The 27,388-nt window shown below is 29.7% G+C and overlaps 1 protein-coding gene across 2 annotated transcripts in view; it reads right to left on the bottom strand.

The window, feature by feature from the left end:
- The window catches only part of Mthfs (methenyltetrahydrofolate synthetase), a 281,274-nt gene that overhangs the window by 181,217 nt on the left and 72,669 nt on the right, over positions 1 to 27,388 (bottom strand). For both annotated transcript variants that reach the window (XM_075360574.1, XM_075360572.1), the window contains exon 2: positions 14,277 to 14,439. In XM_075360574.1, coding sequence (XP_075216689.1) covers positions 14,277 to 14,370 — 94 coding nt within the window. In that variant the 5' untranslated portion in view covers positions 14,371 to 14,439. The remainder of the gene's footprint in view (positions 1 to 14,276; positions 14,440 to 27,388) is intronic.

The following is a 27,388-nucleotide window of genomic DNA, read 5'->3' as shown; positions in this document are numbered from 1 at the left end:
GAAGTTACTTTTGGTGTATTCATGTAAATATCTAAAAACCAATTTTTTACGTTTTTCAAAATTCGACTTAAAGGGGTGAAGAAAGGTAAAAATGTTTTGAATAATGATTGCAAATCTTTTCCATTTCTGACTATACTAAACGAGATATTCACTAAATTTAGGCGTGTAAATAATCTTTAGATAAATATCTAAAAACCAATATCGGTTTTTTTTTTAATTTCGATTTTTAAGGGGTGCGACGGTGTTCGGTGCGGCGGGTCAACCAACACAGATACTGCAACTGTTACTGCTTGTGCGATGCGACTATGTGCACCTCCCTACAGTTACTTGACTAAATAACATAAAATAAAAAAATAATTGAGCACGACGGGAAACGCAAATAACCATTTATCGCGGACGATGTCCCGACAGGGATGCTAGTTATTTTATATACGTGCATAAAATATGGATTAAAATCTTACAGTACATTGTTAAATATACATTTAAAATTTAATCTTTATTTAATAAACACTTAAAAGTTTTCTTTTGAAATTGCCTTTATCAAAATCAACTGTTTATTAAAAGCGAATAGAGTGGTCTTGTTAAGTTGTGTAACCGTAAGATACTTTCTTTTTTTTTACTTCCCATGAATATTTTGTTTACACACGTGTGGACAGACGTATAACACTATATCCGTAGATATTAATATAAGATGTACCGTCCATTTTTTTTTAGATTCTTTAGAAATTCAATCCTTAAATTTAGAAATATGATATAAAAATGGAAAAAATATAATAGTAACTAATTTAAAGTAATTTTAAAAGTAATACTAAAGTTACATAAAAACGTTTTCAAACTAAAGAAAATAAATGAAAATCATAATGGACCTTCAAAAAACAATCGTCCCAAAACTGTATTTGTATTATAAACATAAGTGAAAAAAATAAAAAATAAAATACAAAACCAAGGTAAAACCATAATACAATCAATAAAATTTTTTTAATTTCAGTTTTTCTATTTGGTTTGTTCAATTTTTAAATATCTTTCTTTATTTCAATAGGTTAATTTAATTTGTTTTTCATATATTGCAACACAATTTTTTGCACGCCTTCGCAGCAAACTAAACGAAGTGTATGTGATCTACAATCCTCCTCAAGTAATACTTTCTTCTTTTTTCGCATCAGGAATGGCTATAAAGCGAAAATCATCAATATTGGAGAAAAAAGTTTAACTAATATATCTTCTACCTCAGATCTTTAATTAAATCGCAGCCATAATAAAGATCGGGACAGGTAGTGTAATGTCAAAGTAATATTTTCGTTTTCTTAAATACTGCCATGTGTCAATAACGAACAATTTTTTTTTCATTTATTTGATTATTTTTGTTTAAACCTTAAGATAGAATTTTTACTTTTCTCTCATGGTTTTTCTTGTAAAATAATAATTGCACATTTGAAAAAGTAAAATCCTGTTTTTGTTTGTCGGTTGTGCTAGGGTTTTTTTTTTTGTTACAGTCATATTTTTGAAGTTTGGAAAAATTAGCGGTGGGGTTGATAGTTAAGATCATTTCTTCTCAATAATTAAAGAAACCTAGCTTTTATCAACACCTATTAAGCTTTTATTTCAATAAAGGAATTAAAACTAGGCATTCCCCGTAAAATTATGGAACTCAAAATGAAAAATTTCAAAGATTATTTCAATATCGTTCGTTTCGAATTCCAGAATCACGTATTTTATTTATAGGTATTTTTACATTTAGTTATTATTAAGAAAATACTAATTAAATTCTTCTTTTTTTTAATTTATTGGTAAGTTTCTACAATTTCATTATCCATAACATAGATCAATAATTTATTTAAATTGGTTCAAATTTTGAAATAGCATATTTCTTGTTATTTTCTTGTAATTAGGAATTAAATTCAAAACATTTTAAAAGTACCGAAAAAAGGATTTTTAGTTATCAGTTTTGTTGATTTTACAAACGAAAAGTGTAGTAAAGATTCTTAAGTAGCTTAACCCGATTACAAAAGCTTAATGTTAGTTTTTTAAAAATGACCATAATTTTAAAAGATTTCAAAGTTAAATTTTTCGCAAACGGTACTTTGAATATATTAAAAATATGATTGTTTTACTACTGTAGAATTTTTATCTTTGGTTGCAATTTTTATCACCGGCAGACAGTTTTCACAAAATTAACTTTTTCCTCAACATGCTGCAGAGGACCACGAAAATTTCATTTCAATTTCTTCTGTTCTGATTTTCCTCCTTTCTTTTTCAGAATTCTTTAATTTTTTCACTATGCTGTTTTTTTCGTGTCCTGTAAATGCGCTGTCTTCTTTTCTGCATTCACATGAATCTCTTCTGCGGATTTTTTCTTGAATTTTTTTTCTATCTTGATAATCTTTTATTTCTAAATTGGCTTTATTTAGGTCATCCTTTATTTGTTTTATATATGGGGGCGGAATTTTATATTTCCAAGATTTATCAAAAGTTTTTTTTGTTCAATCTATCTGAATCCATTCGAATCATTTGTCCCACAAATTTTAGTCTTCATTCTCCTATCGTGGTTTCTAAATCTTCAAAAGTTTTATGATTTTTCTTTAATTTTGTAAATCTCATTTGACTTTATCATTCTGTATCCACCTTTCGTTTTTCTTGGGCTATGTATCGTTCTTCAAATTTTCCTTTCTGTTTTTAAGTGATTTTAGGTTTGTTATATACGAAGTTTCTATCTCATAGAGGATTACAGGTTTCAATACATTATTACAGCGTCTCAATTTTTGCACTTATGGATAAATTTTTCTTGTACATATTTTTAGTTAAAAATTTCAATCTCTCAAAAACTATTTTTCTACTTTCAAAGGCCTTCTTATCCGAACCATTTAAGGTAATTATTTCACCTAGATATTTAAATTTTTCTGTAGAATTAATTTTCCATATTTGGTTTCTCTACATTTCTGGTTTTGTTTAGAATTTTCATTATTTCTGTTTTAGAAAAGGAGATTTGTAAATCAGTTTCTTCAGCAATAATTTTGTAATCCTCAAGTTGAGAAATTGCCTCTTTTTGAAACTTAATTATATATCTATATCTATATATATATATATATATATATATATATATATATATAATTATATTATATATTATATTAATATATCTTAAAAATTCTGCATTTCGACTTCAAATTATTAAAAACGATTCCTGCAATTTTGATAAGACTTTAATATTTCATTACAGTGTATAGAATATTTCATCCTAGCATTTTTTTTAACGTCTATAAATTCTTTTTTTAAGCGTTATTAATGAATTATTTTGGAGTTTAATGTGTTTTTCGCTCTATTGAACACTGTTTTAGAGGAACGTTTCGATGAACTTCGCATTGATGCAAAGCATTACTTATTAAACATAGTTGTAGGGAAGAAAGGATAGCATGATGTCTTGTTTCTTGAAATTAATTGGTTATTTATTACAGAATATCACGTGCATAATTTTCGGTACTTAATTTTCCATTGTGGCGTTCAAATATTTCAAATAATAGTTAACAATATAGTTAAATGATTTATATTAGTTCAAATTACAGTAAAACATTAAAATATTCTTTCTTTTTTTTTATGTATGAAATTGGGCCAAGGCTTATAAGATGGAAATTATGCTTTAAGAGCTGGCACTCGGCCAATTTCTTTAAAGTAGTAAAAGATAAAAAAGAATGAATGAATGAATGTTTTTAGACTTACCGTCTAAAAAAGAAGTAAAAACAAGTTTTAACAGCGTTATTGATTCTTTGGCTAAAGAAACAGAAAATAAGATATAAACGGAAAAAAGTTTTTGGTTTCGGTAAATGATTGAATAGCGGAAAAAAGGACGGGTTTCAATTCAGTGCAACGAATAACGGAGAGTGGTGAAATTGTGCGGGTGTTGGTTGAAAGGAATCATTTCAATCTAATAGGACTGCATTAAAATGTAGCTGTCTTGTTGCCGAAAGTGAAATGCAGTCTTTGTAACAAATGTTGTTCTATCTAACAGAAAATGCGGTTTTCTATTTCTATATTTATTTTTTTATTGCACATTGCTGTTTCGTTAACATTAGGAATTTATTTTCTTTATAAAACGCACAGAGAATATTATTTTAGCTTTTAGAGATTATTTAAGACAGTATTAAATCAAACCTGCTAATAAGCTTTTATTTCTTTCAATTTTCACTCATCTGAATTTTCTACTTATTTTTAGAGCTTTGATTTCTAAAAAGATGTTTTCTATAAAGGTTCTGGAAGAAAATGTTTTTTTTTGTTTTTTTTTTGTTTTTTTTTTTGTAGCGGGTTTTACTTATTAATGGCAATATTTGCTTAGACACTTCACATTAATAAAATTCAATTAATTTTATTATATTAGAAGAACGTGATTTGTTTTTATCAAAAATTACTCTCATATTTATGCTACAAAAGATTGCTACATTTTATGTTTCGATTTTGTTTTGTAAGATTTTATGTTTTATTTATTGTGAAATTATTCCCATTTTATGTTTATGAAAATGATATAAATATGTACTTTCTCTTCAATAAAACTAATATTTTGTTTTTATTAGCGTAATTCGCTTTCAAATTATTCCTTACAAAAATTCTAATCATCCTAAACAGAACAAGAAAGGACAGCCTACAATAACCTACATAAAAATCCATGTTATTGAATTTGAAGCTTTATAATATGGCTTAAAACTAACGAGTGACCCTATTTTATTCTTCAATCAGTTTTCCGGTAATCTGTTAAATTCTATTACATTAAAAAAATCTTTTAATAAAAAGAAATATACTAAAGAAAAGTATCCTTTCTAATATTATTCAATTTTACGCCTGTATAAAGCACGTTAAAAAATTCCAAAAATATGCTCTACTAAATTTAGTCTGTCCTTTTCCCAGTTATCGAAATTTTTTTCAAGTTATAGCTATGCAATTGATTGGGTGTTTTTAATTATATAATCGTTCTGAGAAGCTAAATGTAAGTTTAAGAGAAACAAATCAAGGCAAATATTTTATGACGCGATGAATTTGTGAATATAACTCCGATTAAATATTTCACAGTATATCAAATCTTGTTGCTAGTTATTATTTTTATGATTACATTTTACTATTGCATTTTAACTATAGTGCGACAAACTGTGCTTCTCTTGTAAGCAGAGTTCCACCATATAATCTATGCATCTGTAAGTTATAGTACTAACATCTCTAAGTGTTATAGTGCTGATTCCTGTCTGCAGTAATTATGTAAAAAAAATTAATTTCAAGTATAACATCTTCCTGTATTAAAATTTATATATTTAATTATTTTCTATATTTGCTTATTCAGTTATAATCTATAAACCAAAATATTTGTACTTTTAAAAATAATATTTTTTGATTGAAAATTACCGCATTTGCTTCAATATACGTCGACCCTCCCCAATTTTTATTTCGATTTTCAGGAAAAAAGTTGGTAGAAATTTTTTTTACAGGTGTAAGAAATTAATTTCCAAATTTGTTATATAATTACATAATACTAAACATACTTTTTATTGTAGTATTATTTCATTATACTATTTTACAGTATTATACACACTTGCTTAAATTTTATATCTAAATAGCATAGTAATAAAAAGAATAAAATTGTGCAAAACAGTTTTAGTAAAAAATATTTTAAAAGAAATGATTGTAAATTTTTAATTTTTATTTCAATTATTTTTGTAAATATTCATAAAATAAACAAATTGCACTAAAAAATACACTTGTCCCCAAAAATTCACTCACAACACATGAACTTTACTTGAATTGACGCTATCATCATCACTACTGCTATCTGAAAGTAAAATAATTTTCATTATTTGATTCTTCCTCCCACAGAATATCATCTTCAGTTCCATCTATTGTATTGCTAAATCAACATTTTTTAAATTCTTGTTTCATGCTATCTGATGTTACCGAGTTTCACGACTTAATAATCCATTCATAATAAATTCACGTACGAATTTTTATTCTTCCAGTAGGAGTTAGCTGATGACTGTTGCTTCGCATCCAATAATTACAATTTTTATTTTTAAGATTATCTTTAAAAGGCTTGCTCACAATCACATTCAAAACCTGTAACTGTGAAGTCATTTTACCAGGTACATCTTTTATTTCCGATTTTAAATTTTCAGTCAAATGATCCCTGAATGCATCTAATAATAATATGGATCTAATATTAAATCTCTAATGCATCTAATACTAATATGGATTGCTGTCTCCTAAGACCTAAGTTTTTGGACCAGACCTTTTTAAGTAAATCTTTTACCATAGACTCATCCATCCCACTTTTACGTTAAAAGGTGCTTTTATTAATAATAATAATAATAATAATTGTAATCTGAAGTTAGTTATTACTATAAATACAAACTCTTAAACATAAACTACGAAAAAATTTAAAAGCTCGATCGGATCCAAATATAAGTCGGCCTCACATAATAGGTCAACCCCCCATTTTATGGGAAAAACCTACATTTTCGGGCAAAATAACTACATTATTAGTCCTAAGTCTTTGAGAAATCATAAAAATAAAAGATCAAAAAAATAAAGTGAAAAATAAAACGCTATGTCAAAAAACGTCTAAATGGCCAGTACAATACAAAGTTTTAGTTATTTCATTCTTACACAGTTATAGAATTGTTTTGCATGTCTCATACAGGCATAAATTCAAAGTAGGTTACAAATTAGTCAAACGTGTACTTTTTTTGGTGAAAATCTAGAGGTGACGTATTTTATTCTCGTAGATTTTTTTGTTTAATTTTATTATTTCATTTCATAACTGATATTCTTCTTCAAAATATATTTTTTTAATAGTTACTTTTTTTTTACTCTTTGAAGTGTAAGCAAAAATAAAATGGGCTCTATTAACTACGTAATTACTGTTATTTCTCTTAATGTCTTTGTCTAATTTTAGACTAACAAAACGCCCAATTTTTGGGGTTTTTGACCAACAACTTTCATAATTTTTTTTCAAGAAAAAGTAACTTGGTTTTTCTTAAAACGATGTTTAAGTGAGATGTTTATTTTTATCAACTGTTTATGAAAATCTCTGTTGTCACCAAAATAACTATTATTATTAACCGCATAAAATGAAAGTGAATGAAAATTTGATTAACTATTTTGTGCCAGCATGGAAAATCGCGAGTAAGTGATGATTATAAATTGTGCTTGTCTCACTAGCAGCAGTCTAAATTAGCAGCTATATATAGACATTGTCCTTACGACATCTTTCATTAATTTTCTCTGTACCAATATTTCATTAATAATTTTTTTTTAATATTATTTCGTCTGTAAGGGTTATGGTTACTTAAAATAATCGTAAACGGAAAAATTAAATTATCGCAAAACGTTATTGTATTCTGTTTAATACTAACAAAGTTAGTATTAAACTTTTATCGGTATTAGTATTTATGAAGTATACGTATATATTATTATAGAACAAATTTATATTTCATCTGGAAACTAATTTTTTAGAAACAGGCACCGATTCATAAAGTGTCCGAGGAATTAAGTGTTTGGACGAATTATTTCTTACTTTTATTTTGATATTGGTTCCATTTAGAAAAAAAAGATTAATTACTATAAAAAATTTTCTATTCAGCTTATTAAAAATTTAAGTAAAGTTTTTTGCAAATATTTATCAATACGTATTTTTTTGATAAGTCATGTCAGATAAATTTTCTGTTATATTTATTAATACATAATTTTTTAACGTAATCAACCTTGTCATGTTATTCATACAATTGTTTTTCGTTTTAATACAGCGAAATACTTTATTTCTAGCAGTTATTCAAAATTTTAGTTTTTTTCTTCGTTACTAAATTTATTGCTGAGGAGTACTATCTGATAATTCTTTATTTTTTTGAAAATATATGTTATATATTTATTATGAATTAACCATAATTTATGGAATTATAATTGCTACTAAAAAAAAATTGTTTCTTGTTTTTTCAATTTAACGAATTCAACAACTTGTAATAGTATGTCAAAACAAAGTATATGTTTTGGAGAGGGAAATTTTTAAATATTTAATTTCAATTATAACTACTTTTCCCATGTACTTAAAGTATAACTTAAACGTAGTACTCCCAATTATCTTTTTGAAAGTTAGATGTACATGCAAGATACCTAGATTTAGTTTTAATTATATATAATACGATATAGAACTGATTCTTGAGTGTTGTTTCTTATTAAAGAGTTGGTATTTATCTAATATCAAGAAGGAAAATCGCGTGATTGAATCTTGTGTTTAAACAGCTGTTACTAGGAATAGTTAAAGTATTGTGCATTACGGCTTATAGCATTGTGTTGGTTTACGATAAAACTTCGTAGCCGTAAATATTCCGTATTGATAAACGTTCATTTGAGAATATTTTCAAATATTTTTTCTTTATTTTCGTAAAATATTTTTATTAGACGTATTTATACTTTATTTACCATTTATTTTCCCAGATTATGGCCGAATATTTTCTCTTTACACCTTACAAAACCCTGAGTTAAACGTTATCAGTTATTATTTAACTTATTAATTTCATTTCATTACGCTGAAAGCTTGGAATTTTATAAACAAATAGGTTTAATCAATAACGGGTGTAAAGAATATCCTGAAATTTTAATTTAATGCAAAATGTCATGTTTGGTGAATAGAAAAATTTTTTAAATCAAACTTATTTGTTCAAAAATATTTAAATTTTTGATTCGTTGAAATTGTAGAGTTAACTGCCCAATTGTTCATGTTATTCATTTTAACAGTTTAAAAAATATGTTTATTGTAATGAGCATACCTTAAATCGTTTTCATCCTTGCCATTCATTTGTAGCAGTTTGTTAGCTAACAGGGTGTTACATTTTAAAACAATTCGTACTTCAGCATTACACGTCTGTGTTAAATGTTGTAACTGTTACTTTATAGTTGACCTGACATGGGTCACAGCATTTATAAACAATACAGGAAAACCTAATGAATGAATTATAATTCAATCAATTACCTCCACACGCTCTACAATTGTAGATAAGGGAAGGTTATTCCTTTTGCAATCTTTTAACTGTTCTCAGGTAGCTATTTAATTTCTGAAGGGAAATCAACATGTTTGGGAAAAGATATTATCGATTAATAATGTACTTCTGGGTAAAATTATCCTATCTCTATTAACTGTGGGCGGGGTATTAAGTCCTGTAGGGTTGTTAACTTTCCTGTGATTTCTATCCTTAACTCATAACAGTTTCTCTGAAGATAAATCGTCCTTTCTCATCCATTTATCCTTTTCTCGTCCGTTTTCGATTTAATTGTGTAAATTTACCCCTCCTATTAGGTTCATACTGAGGTGCAGGACCTCTAAAGCCATTACATCTTTGTTGCCACCTGGTTCATCGCCATCTGCCGATGAAACGTTTCAAGTCCTTTATTTGCTCTCCGGAGGCTGTAGATGAATTAGAACCGGTTCTTTTAAGATTTTTCTATCGAAGCCCTAGATTTCTCAGCTTAAAACCTATAACTAAATTTCTAAATTATTTTCTTAAATGTATATTTTCTCCTCATTTTTTTATTGCTGTTGATTGTTTACAAAATTCTAAAAACCTAATTGATTTTCCATAAGTACTGTTTATTTGTCTAGTAATAATTTTTATTATTATTTTTTCTTCTATATATATATATATATATATATATATAATATGCATTTTCATTACTGTCTAATAAAAATGTAAATGGTCATTAGTTTAGATTTATCCTCTTCAGCCGTCTGTTTTAAGTAAATTTTTGTAAATGGTTTTTAGGACATTCTTATTTTCCAATTTAAGAAAATAAAATAGGTTAAAAAATAAAATAGAATGTTGTTTAAATTCTTTTTAAAAGCACAATTAAATCATTTCAAATTGCAATTAATGATACAAAACAATTTGTTTTAGTCGCTTTGATAACAATACTTTTAAAAGCTACAGGAACTCATTCTTTCCTTTGTGTCAGTAAATTGACATTTTGTGGTCGATAAGTTTAGGAAATGTGACGTACATTTGAAAGTGTTTATCATTAAAAACCTTGTCGTTAGTATTAAACTGAATAAGCTTGGGTTCGTAGACGTTATAAAATAAAATAAATTTAATAAACCTATTTTTTATTTTCTCTCTTATTGATTTCATGCAACAATACCGTAATTTCGATTTAATGTATTAGAAATTTATGAATATATTACTTTTCCCATGTTCTTAAAGTATAACTTAAACGTAGTACTCCCAATTATCTTTTTGAAAGTTAATGTACAGATGTAGTTTTAATTATATATAATACGATATAGAACTGATTCGTTATATATATAACGTATACATATTTTAAGTTGTTTTTGAGTTTTGTGATAATAATATGGAATTATCAGGAATACTGGTGTGGCTTTATTTACTTGGGATCTAGGTAGGAAAGCTACCTTCTTCGTGTAGTGATTATATCAATAGCTTGATAAATTTCTAAATTGCCAGACTAAGAGGCGTTATTGATTTGAAACTCGGTTGCGATGTAAGTTTTAAGAAACCGATGAAGGTAAGTAAGATTTACAGAGCAATTAAACTTTTTCAATTTGTTGACCTTTCACAAGGAATTGCAAGCGTTTTGTCCCTGTATCATATTGGAAGACAGTTCTAATATAGAATGGATAACTTTATATTTATTTTAGGATTTAAAAAAATATTACGGATAAAAAAAATGTGTAGAACTGTTTAAAAAACCATAAACTTTTTACGAAATCTATACTTAAAATTCAGTGTAGATATGTACTTAACGAATTAATTACTCATCGTTACATTTTATTACAAAGGTATACAATTGTTATTGTTAAATTTACTGCCCGATTACCGTTGTTAAGAGTTATTTTTACTTCTCTTGGAATGATTTTATGTGTTTTTTCTGCTTGTTAATTTTATTTTATTGCACATTTGAGTGTTACACAGTATTTTAACAGTTGTTTTATTCAAATTCATTTATAAAATCCCATCGTCTGTATAAATTTATAATTTGCTTTTATTAATGGCCCACATTGACTTCTGCAGGATGTCTATTCGGTTATATAAAAACTATATCTAAAAAAAAATATTATTTTGCCAAATTTTACGCTTTAATACTCTGACTTTGTTATTTCAGCGTTAATTAAATAAATATATATATTTCTTTTTTACAGCTTCTTCATACGATCATCTCTGGTTTGTTCGGTGTACCAAACCGAGATAATAAAAATTTTATAATTATTCACTTTTGCCTTTTAGTATTACAGCTAACATTTTGTGTAAATAAATAAAGTACTGTTTTTTAAGATTATTGATTAACGATTATTTAATCAAGTAATATCATTGATTAGAGAAAGTTATAATAACTACGCTCATAAAATATGAATATTCAGATTTCTTCTTTTTAACCCCAATTCACGTTTCTATGCTTAAGGAAGAAGTTCGACTGTAAGCTGTATAGAATTAGAATAATATTATTTACACATGAATATTCATAAAAATTAACCTTAATGTTTATGAAGATTATTTACATTTCATTTCTACCAATAATAGAATAAATACTATGAACTAACAAGCAGTGGAATATTTGATTATCCAGAGAGTATCATAATATTAATCAGTACTTAATCAGTAATTAATATTAATCAGTAATTTAATCAATAGTTGCGCTGTGAATGAAAGAATAATAATAATAATAGCAGGTATTTCAATAAAATTAGGAATAATACTCGTTCTTTTCATTTACAGTTTTCTTGAAGAATACAAACAAATAGTAGAATGTTGTAATGCATAATTATGGCAAAATATACAAAGAATTATGCCCATGAATATTATACAAAAATTTAAAATTAAAGTAATTAAACTAATATTAAAATCATCCACTACATTTATCAACTAAATTCAATAACAAATCTAGATATAATTTCATTAATGTTGTTTACCTTGTCAGTAACAGGAACATTTCCAATAATAGGATTTAATTTAATGAGCAATTAAGAATAATTTAATCGTACATTAAATCCACGGTAATAATTACTACATTAATTACATAAATATATGTATACCTAAAATACAATCTTTCCATCAATAAAACAATAATATGTACTCAGCTTATGTGGATCTATGAAGGATTTTAAAAATGATTAATTTATAAGAATTTTATAATTATCTAAGTTTATAAAAATTATTATACATACTATCACAGGGTCAAACTGAGGCCGACCATTCCTTTGCTGTGTGGTTTAATTCATCACATCTCACGAATGGACGGCCTGGGTTTGTACAAGATTGCATCTCATTTATACGTCATACATATCATCCCAGCTCATTGGGCCATGAGGGATTGCTTATTGTTCACTAGTTGATTGCGACGTACATTTTAGAATATATGTATAATATATACTATCGTAATCTTACTAATTGAATGAATAAAATAGTATTTGTCCCGTGGTAATATCAATGACCAATTTTTAACTTTTTTAACCATCAAAACTCTAAACTTTGTTATAAAATTGAATAACTGTTTAAAGATTAAAAATTATTTCCGGGTAGTTTAATAAATTACAATTGTATATGTCTATGTGTTGCGGCCAAACTGTTCAAGTTCTCTTGTCTAAAGAGCAAAACAGGGGCATTGTTTGGAAAACATTAGTTTTGTGTGTAATTGTTCTTGAAGCATCCGTATGATTTTTTTATCAATTTTTTTTATTGATTTTAATGTTATTCTTTAATTGCATTTCGTTGATTATAATTGTGGGGTCAGATCGGGTGACCTTGGAGGCCACCAAATAAACTCTGTCATCGGGTCCATGCCAACCAACCCAGCGGTTCGGGAAAACATCATTCAACCGATCCCGTAAAACGTTATACTAGTGAGGTGGCGCACCATCTTGTTGTCAAATGAAATTCGCTTGTGCAACGTGTAGTTGAAGAAAGAACAATGTACGCAGCATATCCCAAATAAACAGTTTATGTACGCTTACTTCAGCGAAAAAGAACGAGCCGTAACCTTCCTGTTGAGATTTGTGCAGAAAACATTTAATTTTGGGACGTTCCTTTCTCATTGCAAGGGATCATTGGGATTTTCTGACCCTGAGATATGGACATTGGTGAATTATCTGTTCCACTAAGATGACATTTTTATTCATCACTAAGCACAATACGATTATAAAAAAGTCGTTATTTTCATGCTGCAACATTTCGATTATGGTGAAGTCGGTACGCAAAGCGTAGTCGATAGGCTTCAAAGCCTGTAATACGCTAACATCGCAAAGCTGTAAACATTTACATCATTCCACACTGTCATCACCAATATCACTAATTCACATATGGCTTCTTTACCGATTTTTTAGGACTACGCGGTTTTTTTTAGGCCCTGACACGTTTTTTTTAGGCCCTGACATTTTCTTCTGAGGTCCATGGTGGTTTTCCCATATCATCCGTTTACATAGACATTTGGTCTTTTCAAACTGTTTATGCTATCAACAGATAATTTGGCCTCTTGAAGAAACACAATTAAACTTTCTACAAAACAACGTACATTGAATTATAAATGCAGATCCACATTTTTCTGTTCAGAATTCGCCATTTTTGTAATTATGCTGTCTAGCAGAAAGGTAGTAACTCAATCTACGGCGCAATTAAAATCGTCCTTTTTTTGTTTCATTCTTGCGTTAAACCAATCTCATTCGAGAGATATTAAAGCTTAACTACAAATTAAAACTCCGATATTATTTTTTTGTGCACCCGGTACCAGGTATTTACACATTAATCTAAGCTTAATGACTTGAAATTTAAACTTGTTTGATTTAGTTGCTCTGTGGATCCTTTTTTTAAATATTAAAAAAAAGAATTTTCCATAATTTACGATTGTACAATATTATTTTACTTACAAATTGGATGCTGTGCGAATGATTTCATAAAAAAATATAATAAATTTAAAAAAAAATTAAATTAAAAAATGGAAAATTATATCATGGATTTTTTCATATTTGTCTAGTAACACATAATATTTTATGTTATATTATTAATAAAACTGAGTTTTAATTTTTTAAAGTAAAACTTAGAGTTATGTATTATGCTCATAAGCCACGACGATTAAGTTGGTAACTTGTGTGTGCTTGGATCACTTCCACCACGTTGGTGTTAATTGACACGTGGGCGAGCATTTAATCCTTCCAGACCAATTAAGACTGCCTTTCCTCTTTACTTGAGACGGCTTATCTTGAACCACAAGCTTAATTTAATTATCTCGTGAAAAAAAGTTTAGAAAGTTACCTGAGTTTTGGAGAATGGGATCTCCTACCGATGAAGTCGTTGAGTTTTGCAATTTAACATTTGGTTCCATTCTTGTTGTTTGTTTTGATAACATGTCTTTCAAACGTCGTCCCACCTCCTTCAGTCTGTCCCAATTTTTAATGTACTGGCCGGTAGAAAATCTCTAGAACAAACAAACGGGCAGTACATTCTTTCAAAATGTATATGATGCATTACAAATAATCTAAACTTAGTTATGATATTTCTTTTTTACACGAATATATTTGAGGAAATATCATTTCAACTTCATCGCCTATTTCAGTTTCTTTGACTTAGTTGAAAATAAATATTCACTCATATGTTGAAATAAAATAAACGACAGTTTATTTTTCGATTTGTTAATAATATCTAATTTTAATTATTTCTTTCATTTACACTAGTATTGTTCACTTAAAATTGTAGAATTAAAAAAACAAAATTTTCGTAGCGGTATAGTAGCGTTTTTTCTCTTTTATTCGTTAGATTAGAAGAATAAACCAATTTCGAATTCTTGTCACATACTTCCATACTCGCACAACGCGTTCTTTCTAATGTACAGGCGATAACCAAAAAACATCCCGCTTACCCTCCTGTTTAAACCCAGAATAACTGGAAAAATGACTGTAAAATAAAAAAAAATATTTTTAGAATTTTTATTCCTATCTTTTCCTTTGGGTAAATTTCATGTTTTCAGTAAGTTACGGCATTTAAAGGGTAAATATTTTAATCGTTTATATTGGATGAAAAGCCAATTTTGTTTCTTTTAAAAGTACTCACGCGTTCATATTTGTACTTTCATATGTTATATAATATTAATGGGTAGTGGTTATTTCTGTGAAGCGACAGCCTGAGTGGAATTGTAATAATAATTTTTCATTAGAACGATTTTTTAGAATACAAATAAATTGTACTAATTTTTCTTTACTGTATACCCTATACTTTTTTAAAAGCTTTTATTTAACTCGCTTTAGGAATAATCAAATCTTGCAACTGCTATATCTTTTGATCAATTGTAAGAAAATCAATGAAATTTGGTACACTTATTTAACTTCGATGACAATACAGCATACGGTGTCGGAATTTGATATGACCCCCCCCCCCCACGTCACCACGCGCTACCCCTACGCTAAATTCATGCATTTAGTTGAAAATTTTCATTTCTCATTAACTATCGTATGAAAATGATTGAAACTGGTACACGTATGTAGCTTCGATGTGTAAAAATAAATATTTTTACTTTTTTTAATCTTAAAAAAATAAAAAAATATATATTTGATTACATATAAATAATTATTTTTTAAAAAAAGCTTTTGTTTAACTAATATTAATATTAACAGTAATAAAAAAAGGAAACAAATTAGAAAAACCCTCCAAAAAGTAAAAAATAAGAATTAAATAAAATTGAGAATTTAAAAAAAAAATATATTAAGAAATATAAAAATGCACTGAAAAGTAAAAATAAATTATATAAATATCTAATAAATAACCAATAAATAAAAAATAAATAAATTTAATAATTATTAAATCTTAAAATTAAAAGTAATGAAAATGGGTGTGAGTGCTGCCCATGTTGACCAGGCATTGAAATCCCCAGCTAGAAGTGTCGGCCGCCTTTCAGCTATACACGTGTGATTGATTGCAGCACATCACTGTATCTTTCCATGATGATGTTAGGTGAGATGTAACAAGAATATATATATCCCGCCAATCCTTGCTCTGACGAAACCATCTTCCTGATATACCTTCCTTATTGGGAGTTGATTGCGTGTCCAAATGGCCGAATTTCCGTCTCTAGATAAGATCTACCCCGGGCGAGGGCGCGGAGCGTAGGGCTCCGAGATGAGCACTATGTCTGCGCCCATCTCGTAGACATACCTTTTATTTTTTTCCCCCTACATCCCTGGGCCGGACATCCACTCAAGTATACATGGCCCAGGGATGTGTCCTTGTGACTCTAAGGGGGCCTCCCCACCCACCGGCTGTACGTCCGGCCCGGCAGATCAGCCCTCCCGGTTCCGGATCTTTTCTTATTGGTGCCCGCCTCTAATCCTCCGCACGTAAGGGAAGGTCCGGCTATGCCGTCCCCCCCCCCCACAGGCAGAGAACCGGGTCTCGGTCTTTACTCTTTTATGCTTGCCTCAAACCGGCGGCGCCAGCAAGCACCGAAGCGCCCCCAGGAACCGACACCGCCGGCCGGGACTCTGTCTTTTCTTTATCCCTTTCAAGCAACCCCAGGAGTTCCCACTCCATCACTGGAACCCGCATACCTAAGCATACGGGCCCTCCGGGGTGGGACTGTCCTCCCTGCCCTATCTTCGCGCCTATCGTCTGTGATGCCTCTCCTTTTCCTATTTAGATTTGTGGACGGTGCTAGCAAAATTGGAAAACCAATCCCAGTTATTATTGGATTGCATTAGCCAGCTAACCAGGTTGTCAGGTGTCAGGTTATTATGCCTTATTTCATGTCTGAGACCCTCCCATCTATAGCAGTTGAATACGGTGTGTTCCGCGTCGTCTTCTTCCTGACAGTACGGACACCTTGACGTGTGCCTTTTCCCGATTCTATTAAGGTATTTCCCGAACGACCCATGGGTCGTTCGGGAAATGTCCTGTCAGTTGCCGCCCTCATGCTTCGGCCTTTTATCTGTAATTCAATAGGAGGCGTTTCAGCTAAGAAACATAACGCATCGTAAGAAATTGTTCTATATCCTGAGACAACTCGTATTAGTGCTACTCTGTGCACGCTTCTAAGTTTGCGTTTATTGCGTTGTATATTCATTGCAGTGCCCCAGACTGGTGCCGCGTATAAGATAGATGACATCATTGCCGTTGTGATCAACCTTCTGACCACCAGTTTCGGTGCACAGTGGTTATTAAACAGACCTCTTAGAGCCTTAATTGTAGGGGCAACCTTTTGACAAATCATATCTATGTGATAACCGTACTTTAGACTCTTATCTATGAATACGCCCAAGTATTTGACGTTACTGACTTCACGAATAATTTCCCCCCTTATTTCTATATTTATTCCTCTGACCCTTCTCCTACCAGAGAGCAAAATGCATTTTGACTTATCAGGGGCTACTTGGAGTTGGTTGTTATCTAACCATTCGTCTAATAGTTGTAAGGCCTGATTTTCCTTAATTTCAAGACGGTCCACTTCCCTATCTTCCACCAGTACCGCAACGTCATCTGCATAGCCGACAATCCTCACTCCTTCCGGATAAGGAAATCTGAATATTCCATCATACAAAACATTCCAGAGTATGGGTCCTAGAACGGACCCCTGTGGAACGCCGCCAAACATCTGAAAATTTACCGTGTCCTCAACAGTCTTGACCTCAGTATGTCTATCGTGCAAGTACTGATTAATCTGATTCACAATGTAATCACTGATGTTCATGTTTATAAGAGCATCAATAATCGCCGGCCACGGCACAGATCCAAATGAGTTTTTTACATCCAGTAATATAAGTAATGGCAGACTTCTAGATCTCCGAGTACCGCTTTTGGCTGCTGTTGCCCATTCCGTAACTCTCTTAATCGCCTGTATCATGGAACGCCCTTTCCTAAAGCCGTACTGTTCTTGGTGTAGGCAGTTCTTCTCCTCTAACTCATTCTGTAGTCTGGAGGCTATAAGTTGTTCAACCGTCTTCCCCATATTATTGATAAGATTTATGGGCCTGTATCCAGCTTGATCTATATTCGTGGCTTGCTTGGGCAGGAAGACGGTTCTTGCCGCCTTCCAGCAGCTTGGAAACATGCGGTTTTGAAGTCCAATGCTGGCCACGTCCACCATCTCCCAGGGAACAGCTTCTGCCAGACCCTTAAGAATTGCTGCTGGTATACCGTCTGGTCCTGGGCTTTTCTTATTGCTGAGTTTCTTGATCGCATTTAACACCTCTTGTTGATGGAATCTACCCCTTTCGCATTCAAGTATCGCTCTGTTTCCAGTATCCTCCCTGAGGAATAAGGTTCTTAGGTATTGTATAGCTTCATCGCTGTATAGTATCGGAGCTTGCCGACCAAGACGTTTTGCTATTATTTGGAATGCTTTACCACAAGGGCCGTTATCCAGGTCTTTACACAGTTCTTGCCACTTCTTGCGTTTAGCTAGTTTAATAAGGAAATTTAGACGTTTTCTGGCGGTTCTATATTCTTCCATGGCTCTACTACTTTCTTCATTTATACCGAAGTGGGTGCGAAGCCTTTGCACCCACCCGGTAGCCTCCGGTAACTACCGTTTAGATAATACTTCAGAGGATGAATGAGGATGATATGTATGAGTGTAAATGAAGTGTAGTTTTGTACATTCTTAGTTCGACCAATCCTGAGATGTGTGGTTAATTGAAACCCAACCACCAAAGAACACCGGTATCCAATGTATATAAAAAGAAAATCGAACGATTTGTCTGTGGACTTAATCGTAATCAATATCTGCGTAACCTGTGAAAATTTCATCCCGATAAGTTATCAAACAAGAAAGTCAGCCACCACGTGGATGCACCGGAAGTACCCCTTTAATTGGTTAAAAAAAACAATTGGTTTACAAACAAATTACATCACCGCACTCAGGAAACTATCGTCTAATACACTATAGTCATTTAAAAAAAGATATCTTGAAAAATAACAAAGTTATTTTGCATGAGTTAGCCAGCACGTGGCCGTACCGGAAGTCCCTTCGTAAATGGCTTAAAAACTAAAATTTCAACCAAGATTTTATATCAACTTACTTGTCTTGCTGCAATCTATCGAACTAAGTAGCACTTATAATTATAATTCACAGAATGAAAAAGTTAGTGAGCACGTGGCCACAAGTATAATACGTTCCATATTTAACACTATGAAATTAAAACTAACGAACGGAAGTTAATTTTTAACGTATCAGAATGACTACCGCACTTAGTACTAGCATTTTACACAAAATACTTTGTAAAAAAAACACATTTTTACCACTATAATTTAGAAAAAACCAGCAGCTTCGAGAACACCAACCGCCATTTGCAATAACCTACGGCTACTCCAGTAACATATACCCTAATCTACCTGTGTTGCGTTGTAGTATTTACTGCCTCTTTTACCTAAATAAAATGATTGTTTCTTGTACTCTTCGAGAACACCGCGTCAGGGTTTCGTCGGGACGATAAGCGATACGAATGCCGACTTAATATAATGATGTACTGAATGGTTTTTGTAGCCTTCTGAAAAACTATGCACTGAATTATAAATATGTTATTTCGGTAACAAGCTCTCGATTTAATAGTTTCAATTCACTATGATAGACATTATTTATTTTACTTTCACTCTTATGTAACATCTGTCATGTCAACTATTCTCTTCATGTTCTGACACTGCAAGGAATATCGTTCAGTTGAGCGTGTAGCTCATCTAAAGATGGTATAATGCACGGAAATATTCGAAGAATTTTGGTTCATATTGTCGAATAATATGCTGCTTTGGTTAAATACCTCTCTTAGATTTAATTATTCTAAATATTTTATTTTATTATTCGCTGGATCATTCAAATAAATAACTCTTTATTTCGTTCATAATTCATGTATATAACATTATTGTATTAATTAATTATACATTCATAATAAACACATATAGAGTCTTTGAAGGATGGAACAAAACTGATTAACAATAGAACATTAAACAAATTCTTTTAATAAGAATAACAAGAAATGTGAGAATTTATATGGTGAAAATTTATAGAGTAAGAAAAGAGTGGAAATTTTTATTTTTACAAATAAAAAGGGAGGAAATGAAACCTGAGTCTTAACACAACTGCCCGCCAAAAATCACATGACGATTATTTTCTTTATTTTAACATTATAAATAAAGCTATTATAAACAATAACATTAACCATATGATTTTTTAAATTGCAATAAGTTACATACATGATACAATCCATAATGTTGCATTTCAACAGAATAACAGACAACATTAATTGTGAATAAATGAACAATAATAGTATCTTAAATTGTTAATATTTATGTTTAATTGAATTGGTGTTTACATTAGTTTGTGATATAATATTAATAGTACTCATATAAATGCATAATAAATTAATTAAAACCTCATAATTTTATTTTGAAATAATAATCAGCACATTGCTTAAATAAATAATAATAAAATTGAATACTTTAACATATAATAGTGTGAAATCAAAATTAAATTAATAAAAATATGTAATTTAAGTTATAAATATTAATGCAGTATTTATGAGCATGTTAACAGTCATATTGTAAGTATATAAATCAAATTAAATTACAGAATAGTATGAAAATAATTAAATCATTAAAAAAATATTACTTAAAAATATTATTTAAATCAATCATTTGGGATCGTTAATAGATATAATTATGCACAAGTCTTCTTAATGGACCATTAACTGCATGTAAATCAATAACCCTTGCTAGGTTGTCAGAGCCCAGACAAACCTGGGTGACAATTCCACGTTTCCAATGCACGGGTGAAAAATCTTCGTTGGTAATTAATACTAAATCTCCAACACAAAGGTTACGAGAAGGAAAACGCCATCTATTCCGTTGCTATAAATGGTGTAAATAGTCCTTAGACCATCGTCTCCAGATACATTGAATGAATTTTTAGAGTAATTGACAACGGTCTAAGCGAATAATTTTAAATTTTTGGTAATTGGGTTCAGGCAAGGAAGTGAGTGGACATCCTATGGAGAGTGTCCTGAATCTCTGTGATCTATTGAAATAGCGAAGATAGGACAGAAATTGAAACAGGCTTCAATTTGTGTTAAAACTGTGTATTATTCTTCAAAATTAAAAATTGTTTTATCAAATTACACAAACCACCAAAATGTAGTGAAGAGAGAGAAATAAATGACCAGGTTATACCTTGTGTAGTTGTGAATGATTGAATGTCTGATTTTAGTTTTTCTGAATTTAGAAACCGATACAAATTATAAAATATATTTTTGGCGCAACGGAAATTGGAACCGTTATCAGAAAAGCCTTGTGGGAATACCCCTACGTGATATAAATCTTTTAAATGCTGCAATAAACGATGTGAAGTCAGATTAGAAAGTAATTCTAAATGAATAGCTTTAGTAGTGAGCCATATGAAAAGTGCTATATAAGATTTTCTTAAGGTCAGACCTCTGCTCTATATGATGAATCATAATTGGACCGCCGCAGTTTACTGCACATCTAGAAAAGAGTCGGAAAGGAATAACTGTGGAAAATGATCACTGACTAAGCTGTTATACCTAGAGTTTCGCATTATATCTAAAGCATATCATAAATTTACGAGTGATAGAAGAAATAATTTTCTTACCATTTATAATCTAATATTTCTGACGTAAAAGATGTTGTGCTAATTGAACACCCGAATGCAAAAGACGCAAATGCTCAGCATTAATAACCAGTTTTGTAATATTTGCATTTGGATGTAAAATAAGAGAATGTTTAACATGGTAATGTAATCCAGAGTGTTGTAATCTACCTCCTACTTGAAGTAAGCCTAAATTATTCAGAAATGGATCAAGTGATATAAGTTTGCTATGATTAGAAATAGTTTGATTGTTTATAAGATTATTTATTTCGTTTCTAAAATGTATGTGTTGCGATTGTTGAATAATAATTTATTCAATTTGTTAATTGCATTATGAAAAATCTAAAACAGAAATTAAATGTGCGAATTAAGGTGTGTAGTGAAGAAAATCGATCTGTGTAATCGAATACAACAGTAGATACAAATGATGTTACTAAATTTTGGAATTTTTCTATTAAACATTCAGAATTCATATTACAGTTATAAACAATATTATTATTATCTTTTGGCTAATGGAAAAAAGATTGTAAAAGCCATTGAGGACCATGTCACCAAAGTAACATGTCAAGTAATTTACTTGGTATACAACCTGTTGACAGTACGCTGCTGAATTATCAGATGTTTTGACATAATGCCAATTAGCATTTGAACTGTTTTTCTTAATCTCAGAAATTCTATTGGTGACTAATACTTTCCAGTTAGATGGTTGTCCATGAAGCCAATATACTGCTATTGAAGAATCTGTGTATAAGTATATATCATCAAAATTGGGTAATATTTCGTTCCAATTAATTTTAATTTGCCACAACAGTTGCATAAAATGTTTACGTGAAGAAACAGTAGGACCAATCTAAACGATCAAACACACCTGCTATAATGAACAGAATATTACTTTATGTGCGTTTTTTAGGATCATTAGAATGAGTAATTTGAAAAAGTAGTTTGTCTGAAGAATTATTCCAAAGAAGTCCTAAAGTACGTAAGTTCTGTTCTTGATTTGAAGGAATAGAAGAATTGTGTTCAGAAGAAAGGTGTTTTATTGTAAAACCATTTATGGAGTGGAAACCTAATTGTTGTAATAATTTAGAAATATCAATTTCCGATTGAATAACTTCATTTAAGTTATCTGAAAAATTGTTAAAAAAAGTTGTTGAAAAATTATTATGAGATCAACATAAAAATCATTTCGAATGGCCTTACAGGCTTCTGGAAAATCATTCTCATTTTCATTAACTATTTCAATTAGACATCTAATGGCTAAATATGGTGCACAAGCGGTCCTATACATTACGGTTCGAAGTCTTTTATTTTTTTGATCTGGAGAATCACGCCAAAGAATATGTTGTAAATTGGAATCACTTTGTTTAACTAATACCTGACAATACATTTTAGCTATTTCAGACGTAATGACGTAATTATGGATTCTGAATCTAAGCAGTAGGGAAAATAGGTATTGCTGCACTACAGGTCCGACTAATAAAGTATCATTTAAGGATAAGCCATTAGTAGTTTTAGCTGAACCGTCAAAGACAACTTGAATTTTAATAGTTAGACTAGAAGGCTTGAATACTGGATCGTTTAAATAGCATACATTCGATTTGTTAATTAACAAATTATTAGAATTGAGTAATGACATGTGACCTAACTCTAAATATTCCTTAATGAAAGCGGAGTAGTCCTTTTTAAGGTTGGCATTGTTGATTAGTTTTCTTTCTAAAGATACTCTATTTTTAGCATTAATAAGAGAATCACCTTGTTGAATGTTATTGTCTTTGCGTGGTAACGACGCGACAAATTTGCCTTGATTATTTCGAGTAGTGTTGGATTGAAAATGTTTTTCACATGTAGTGGTTCCATTAACTGAAGCATCAGCTTTAATTTCATCAATTTTTCAGAAATTCTCGAGTGTAGTTGAGAGTTGAGTGTTATGAGCAAGAAAAGATGCAATAGTATTGTTGCCCTTAACGTTACTAGGAAGGCGACCACTAATTATATATCCTAATTTACTTTCCGGAATAACAGGATATCTGGAATATCGAATGAATTTCTAGGCAAGATAAGACTCAAATAGAATTGAGCTCCAATCTGTACGCCAATGTTATTTGGGGGTCTACTAGAAATATATTACGAGGAAGATTAAGATTAGAAATGTCAATTGTGGTTGATGGAAGTCTGTCTGATATATCAGATAAAACAGCACAATGCACTTTGAATGAAAAGTTCTTATATCGAGAGTGTAATGTAAGTGTAACACTGTATTTGGATTGTGATAATGAGTTATTCATGCCTGAAATGGGGAGATCATTTTTAAAAAGTTTAAGTTTAACTTTCGGGCAAATTTATACGTGGAAAAATTTGCCTGGCTACCAGAATCTAATAAGATTCTACACGAATGGTGATTACCACATATATCGTTGCTGTTACATATGGCTGTTGATAAAAGTATATTATCGTTTGACTGATTAAATGAACAATAGGCATTACCTTTTTTGGCATCTAAATTAGAATGATTAATTTTGTCAATATGAACGAGTATATTGTTTTTTTTTTTTTTTTTTAGTACAAATCGTACATAACCTATTTGAGTAAGATTCATTAATAGAATAGTCTTTATTTAAGCAAATAAAACAACAATTATTATGCCTCACAAAGTCTATGCGTTCATTGATGAACAAATTTAAAAATTCTTTACATAGTTGTAAATGGTTTGAATTACAAAATAAACATTGCTTAGACTTAAATTTTCAATAAAAACTGATATTATTTCCTTTAAGTTGCTTTCTATCATTCAAGGTAAAGCGTTTGTTAAAAATGTTAGTTGATTTTTTTTAAAGCTGTCCTTTTGTTTCGTTCTCTGTTTTCACTTGCGTGTTTGAAGTGAATGCATTAATATTTTCTACAAGTTGTCGTCTGGAATTAAGATATTCGATAAAGTCTTTAAAGGAGGGAAATCTTTGATTTGACAACGTTTCCTTCCATAATCTTGAGGTATTGTAGTTCAGTTATGATGTTAGAAATTGGACGACAATAAATTCATTTCTGTTTACAGGAAGTTGCATTGCTTCAAGCAAATTCACATACGAGGAAATTTCATTAATAAATTTAGATAAAGTGTCTACGGATTCTCTTTTTATAGAATCTGACTTTAATGTGCACTCAGCATTATGAAATGCCATTATACATTTGTTATCAAATCGTGTTTTTAATAATTCTAGAGCATTAATATAATTTTTATTTGTTATTGACAGATTTTTAATGATGGCTAAGGCATCATCCTTCAAAGAGGATTATAAATAGTTTAATTTTTGAATATTAAATAAATCATCTCTATTATGTACTAAATCAATAAATATATTAAAGTAGAGCTGCCACTCTAACACATTACCTCTAAATGAAAGTATATTAATGGGTTGTAGTTTTGTTTGTTTAAGTGTTGTATTTGAACTAAATTCTTGATTAGATGATTTGTGATTATTTATTAAATTTTGCAATTTAGACTCTATAGTACACAAGTCTTCTTCGACTTGTATACGATCCGAAGCAAAAACTTTTTCAAAATATTCCAACCTAATTTCTGATTGAAAAAATATTTGCTTCGCAATTCAAGAAGATTCCTTATTTTTATTTTTAAGGTGGAAGTATCTCCTTGTGAAGGATCATAATTGTGAGTAAACGTGCCAATCCCAGTTATAGCGACTTTTACTAACGCTCTTTGTCTAATTAATTGTTCCCTATCCATAATAATAGTAATAACTTAAATTAACAATGTGAAATATTAATAAAGTAAATTAAATATAAAATGAATCATATTTTATTACATAAATGATGAGACGATATAAATTAAATGTAATAATAAATTAAAAAAGATATTACGTAAATGATGTAGATCAAATTTCTGCGAGCCCTTTTATTGTAATAATTTGTTGATCATTAAGATTCTTCAAAAATTCAGATTTTATTCGCGGCAGGAAAACCGAAAATTTCGAGTAATATGCCGTTTTGGTTCTATACCGTGGTTTGTTTTAATTATTCTAAATATTTTATTATTCACTGCTTCATTCAAATATATAAAGGTTTTTATTTCGTTTATAATATAAATTAATTTTATTATAATCTTTGAACTTGTAATTCATATATACATATAACATTAATTATGCATTTATAATAAACACATGTTGAGTCTTCGAAGGATGGAACAAGACTGACTAACAATACAGGATTAGACAAATTCATTTAATAAGTGTAACAAAAAAAGGGAGAATTTATAAAGAGTAAGAAAAAAATTGAAAATTTTTATTTTTACAAATAAAAAAGGAGGAAATGAAACCCGAGTCTTAACACATACTACCCTAACTTTTCAAATAGAACATAGAATGCAACCAAATTCCTCCCGTTTTTTTTTATTGATATACCTACAGATATAAACAGTTTTGTTATTTGTGCGCTAATAGTTTTAATTTAGCTCAAGGCCACTGACTACCCATAACCAAATAGATCGTTAATTTATACTAGTTTCCAACATTATAAGAATTGACTTTACCAACCCCATATATTGCTCTATTAAGAATAATATTTTTTTTTTAATACCTATTTTTTTTTTTTGAGAAAGTATAATTTTCTGTGGTTAGAGTCGTTGATCTATTGCGTAATCAGCGATTGATTTTGACTGAAATTGCAAAACCGTTGTAAATATTGGTAACAAAGGAGTGAAATAAACAGTATTGTTATTTCACCATGATAATCGTTTCAATTTTTAATAAATTGCATTCGAATATTCTTCCAATCATATCGCATTCCGCTTCTTGGAGAATGCATTCAAACATTCATAATACAAACGATTAAATAGGTCAGATTTGTTAATTAGTTTTTAATAGTAGTACTGTCGTATATACGTATTTATAGGATTATATATATATATATATAATTTGTTTGTTTCGTTGTATGTTAATATTGCTACTGAAACATGTATTATTTTTTGTGAGTTTTCAAAATGATTATAAAAGGAAAAAAAAGATAACGACATTTTGTTAAAATCGATATTATTTTTTATATTTAATGACCTTTGATATACGAATATAAATAATATTAAACGATGCATTGAGGTTTAAAAGTCTGTGTTATTAAATAAAAGAGGAAATGATATTTTTTATTTAACAATAAATTAAAATGTATGAATTTTATCGAATATCTTTCGTAATTATTCTTGTCAGTAAAAAGTTGCGTCATTATTATAGAAGTTAGACAAACTTCATCCATTATTGCAAGTTAAAAGCTTTTGCATTTTTTTAAATTTTTTTAGTGACTATTTGTTTTTGTTCTAGTAATTTCACATATGTTACTTTACTTTTAATCTTATTATTATGTATATAGAAGCAACAATTCAGCCTAATGACCACATAAAACGTACGGTAATACACCTCTATGGGAAACAATGGTAAAAATAATTTGCATACAAACAGCCCTGGTTCCCGCATTTATTTACTCTGAAATTGTGTTAGGTTTACCCACATTATTTATGTTTTCGGTTTGTTTACGTTTTTGTTATATTTAAAAGAGGAAGTAAATAATATTTACTCTTGTTCTTGAATTATTTGTATTTCTAATTTTTTAATTTTTATTTGTTTCTTCTATTCAATTTTCTGTTTAATTTTTTTCTTGTATGTAATTTACATTTAGAATTATTAGTTATTTATTTTTGTAAATAAATAATAAATTATTTTAAAATTTAATTAATGAAAATTACATACAAGAAAAAAGATTAAAGAGAAAGTTGAATAAAACAAAT

Source organism: Lycorma delicatula, chromosome 3 (assembly GCF_047948215.1).
Source record: "Lycorma delicatula isolate Av1 chromosome 3, ASM4794821v1, whole genome shotgun sequence".
NCBI classification, from domain to species: domain Eukaryota; kingdom Metazoa; phylum Arthropoda; class Insecta; order Hemiptera; family Fulgoridae; genus Lycorma; species Lycorma delicatula.
Note: the sequence above shows the minus strand (reverse complement) of the source record. Positions and strands in the feature narration are given on the sequence as shown.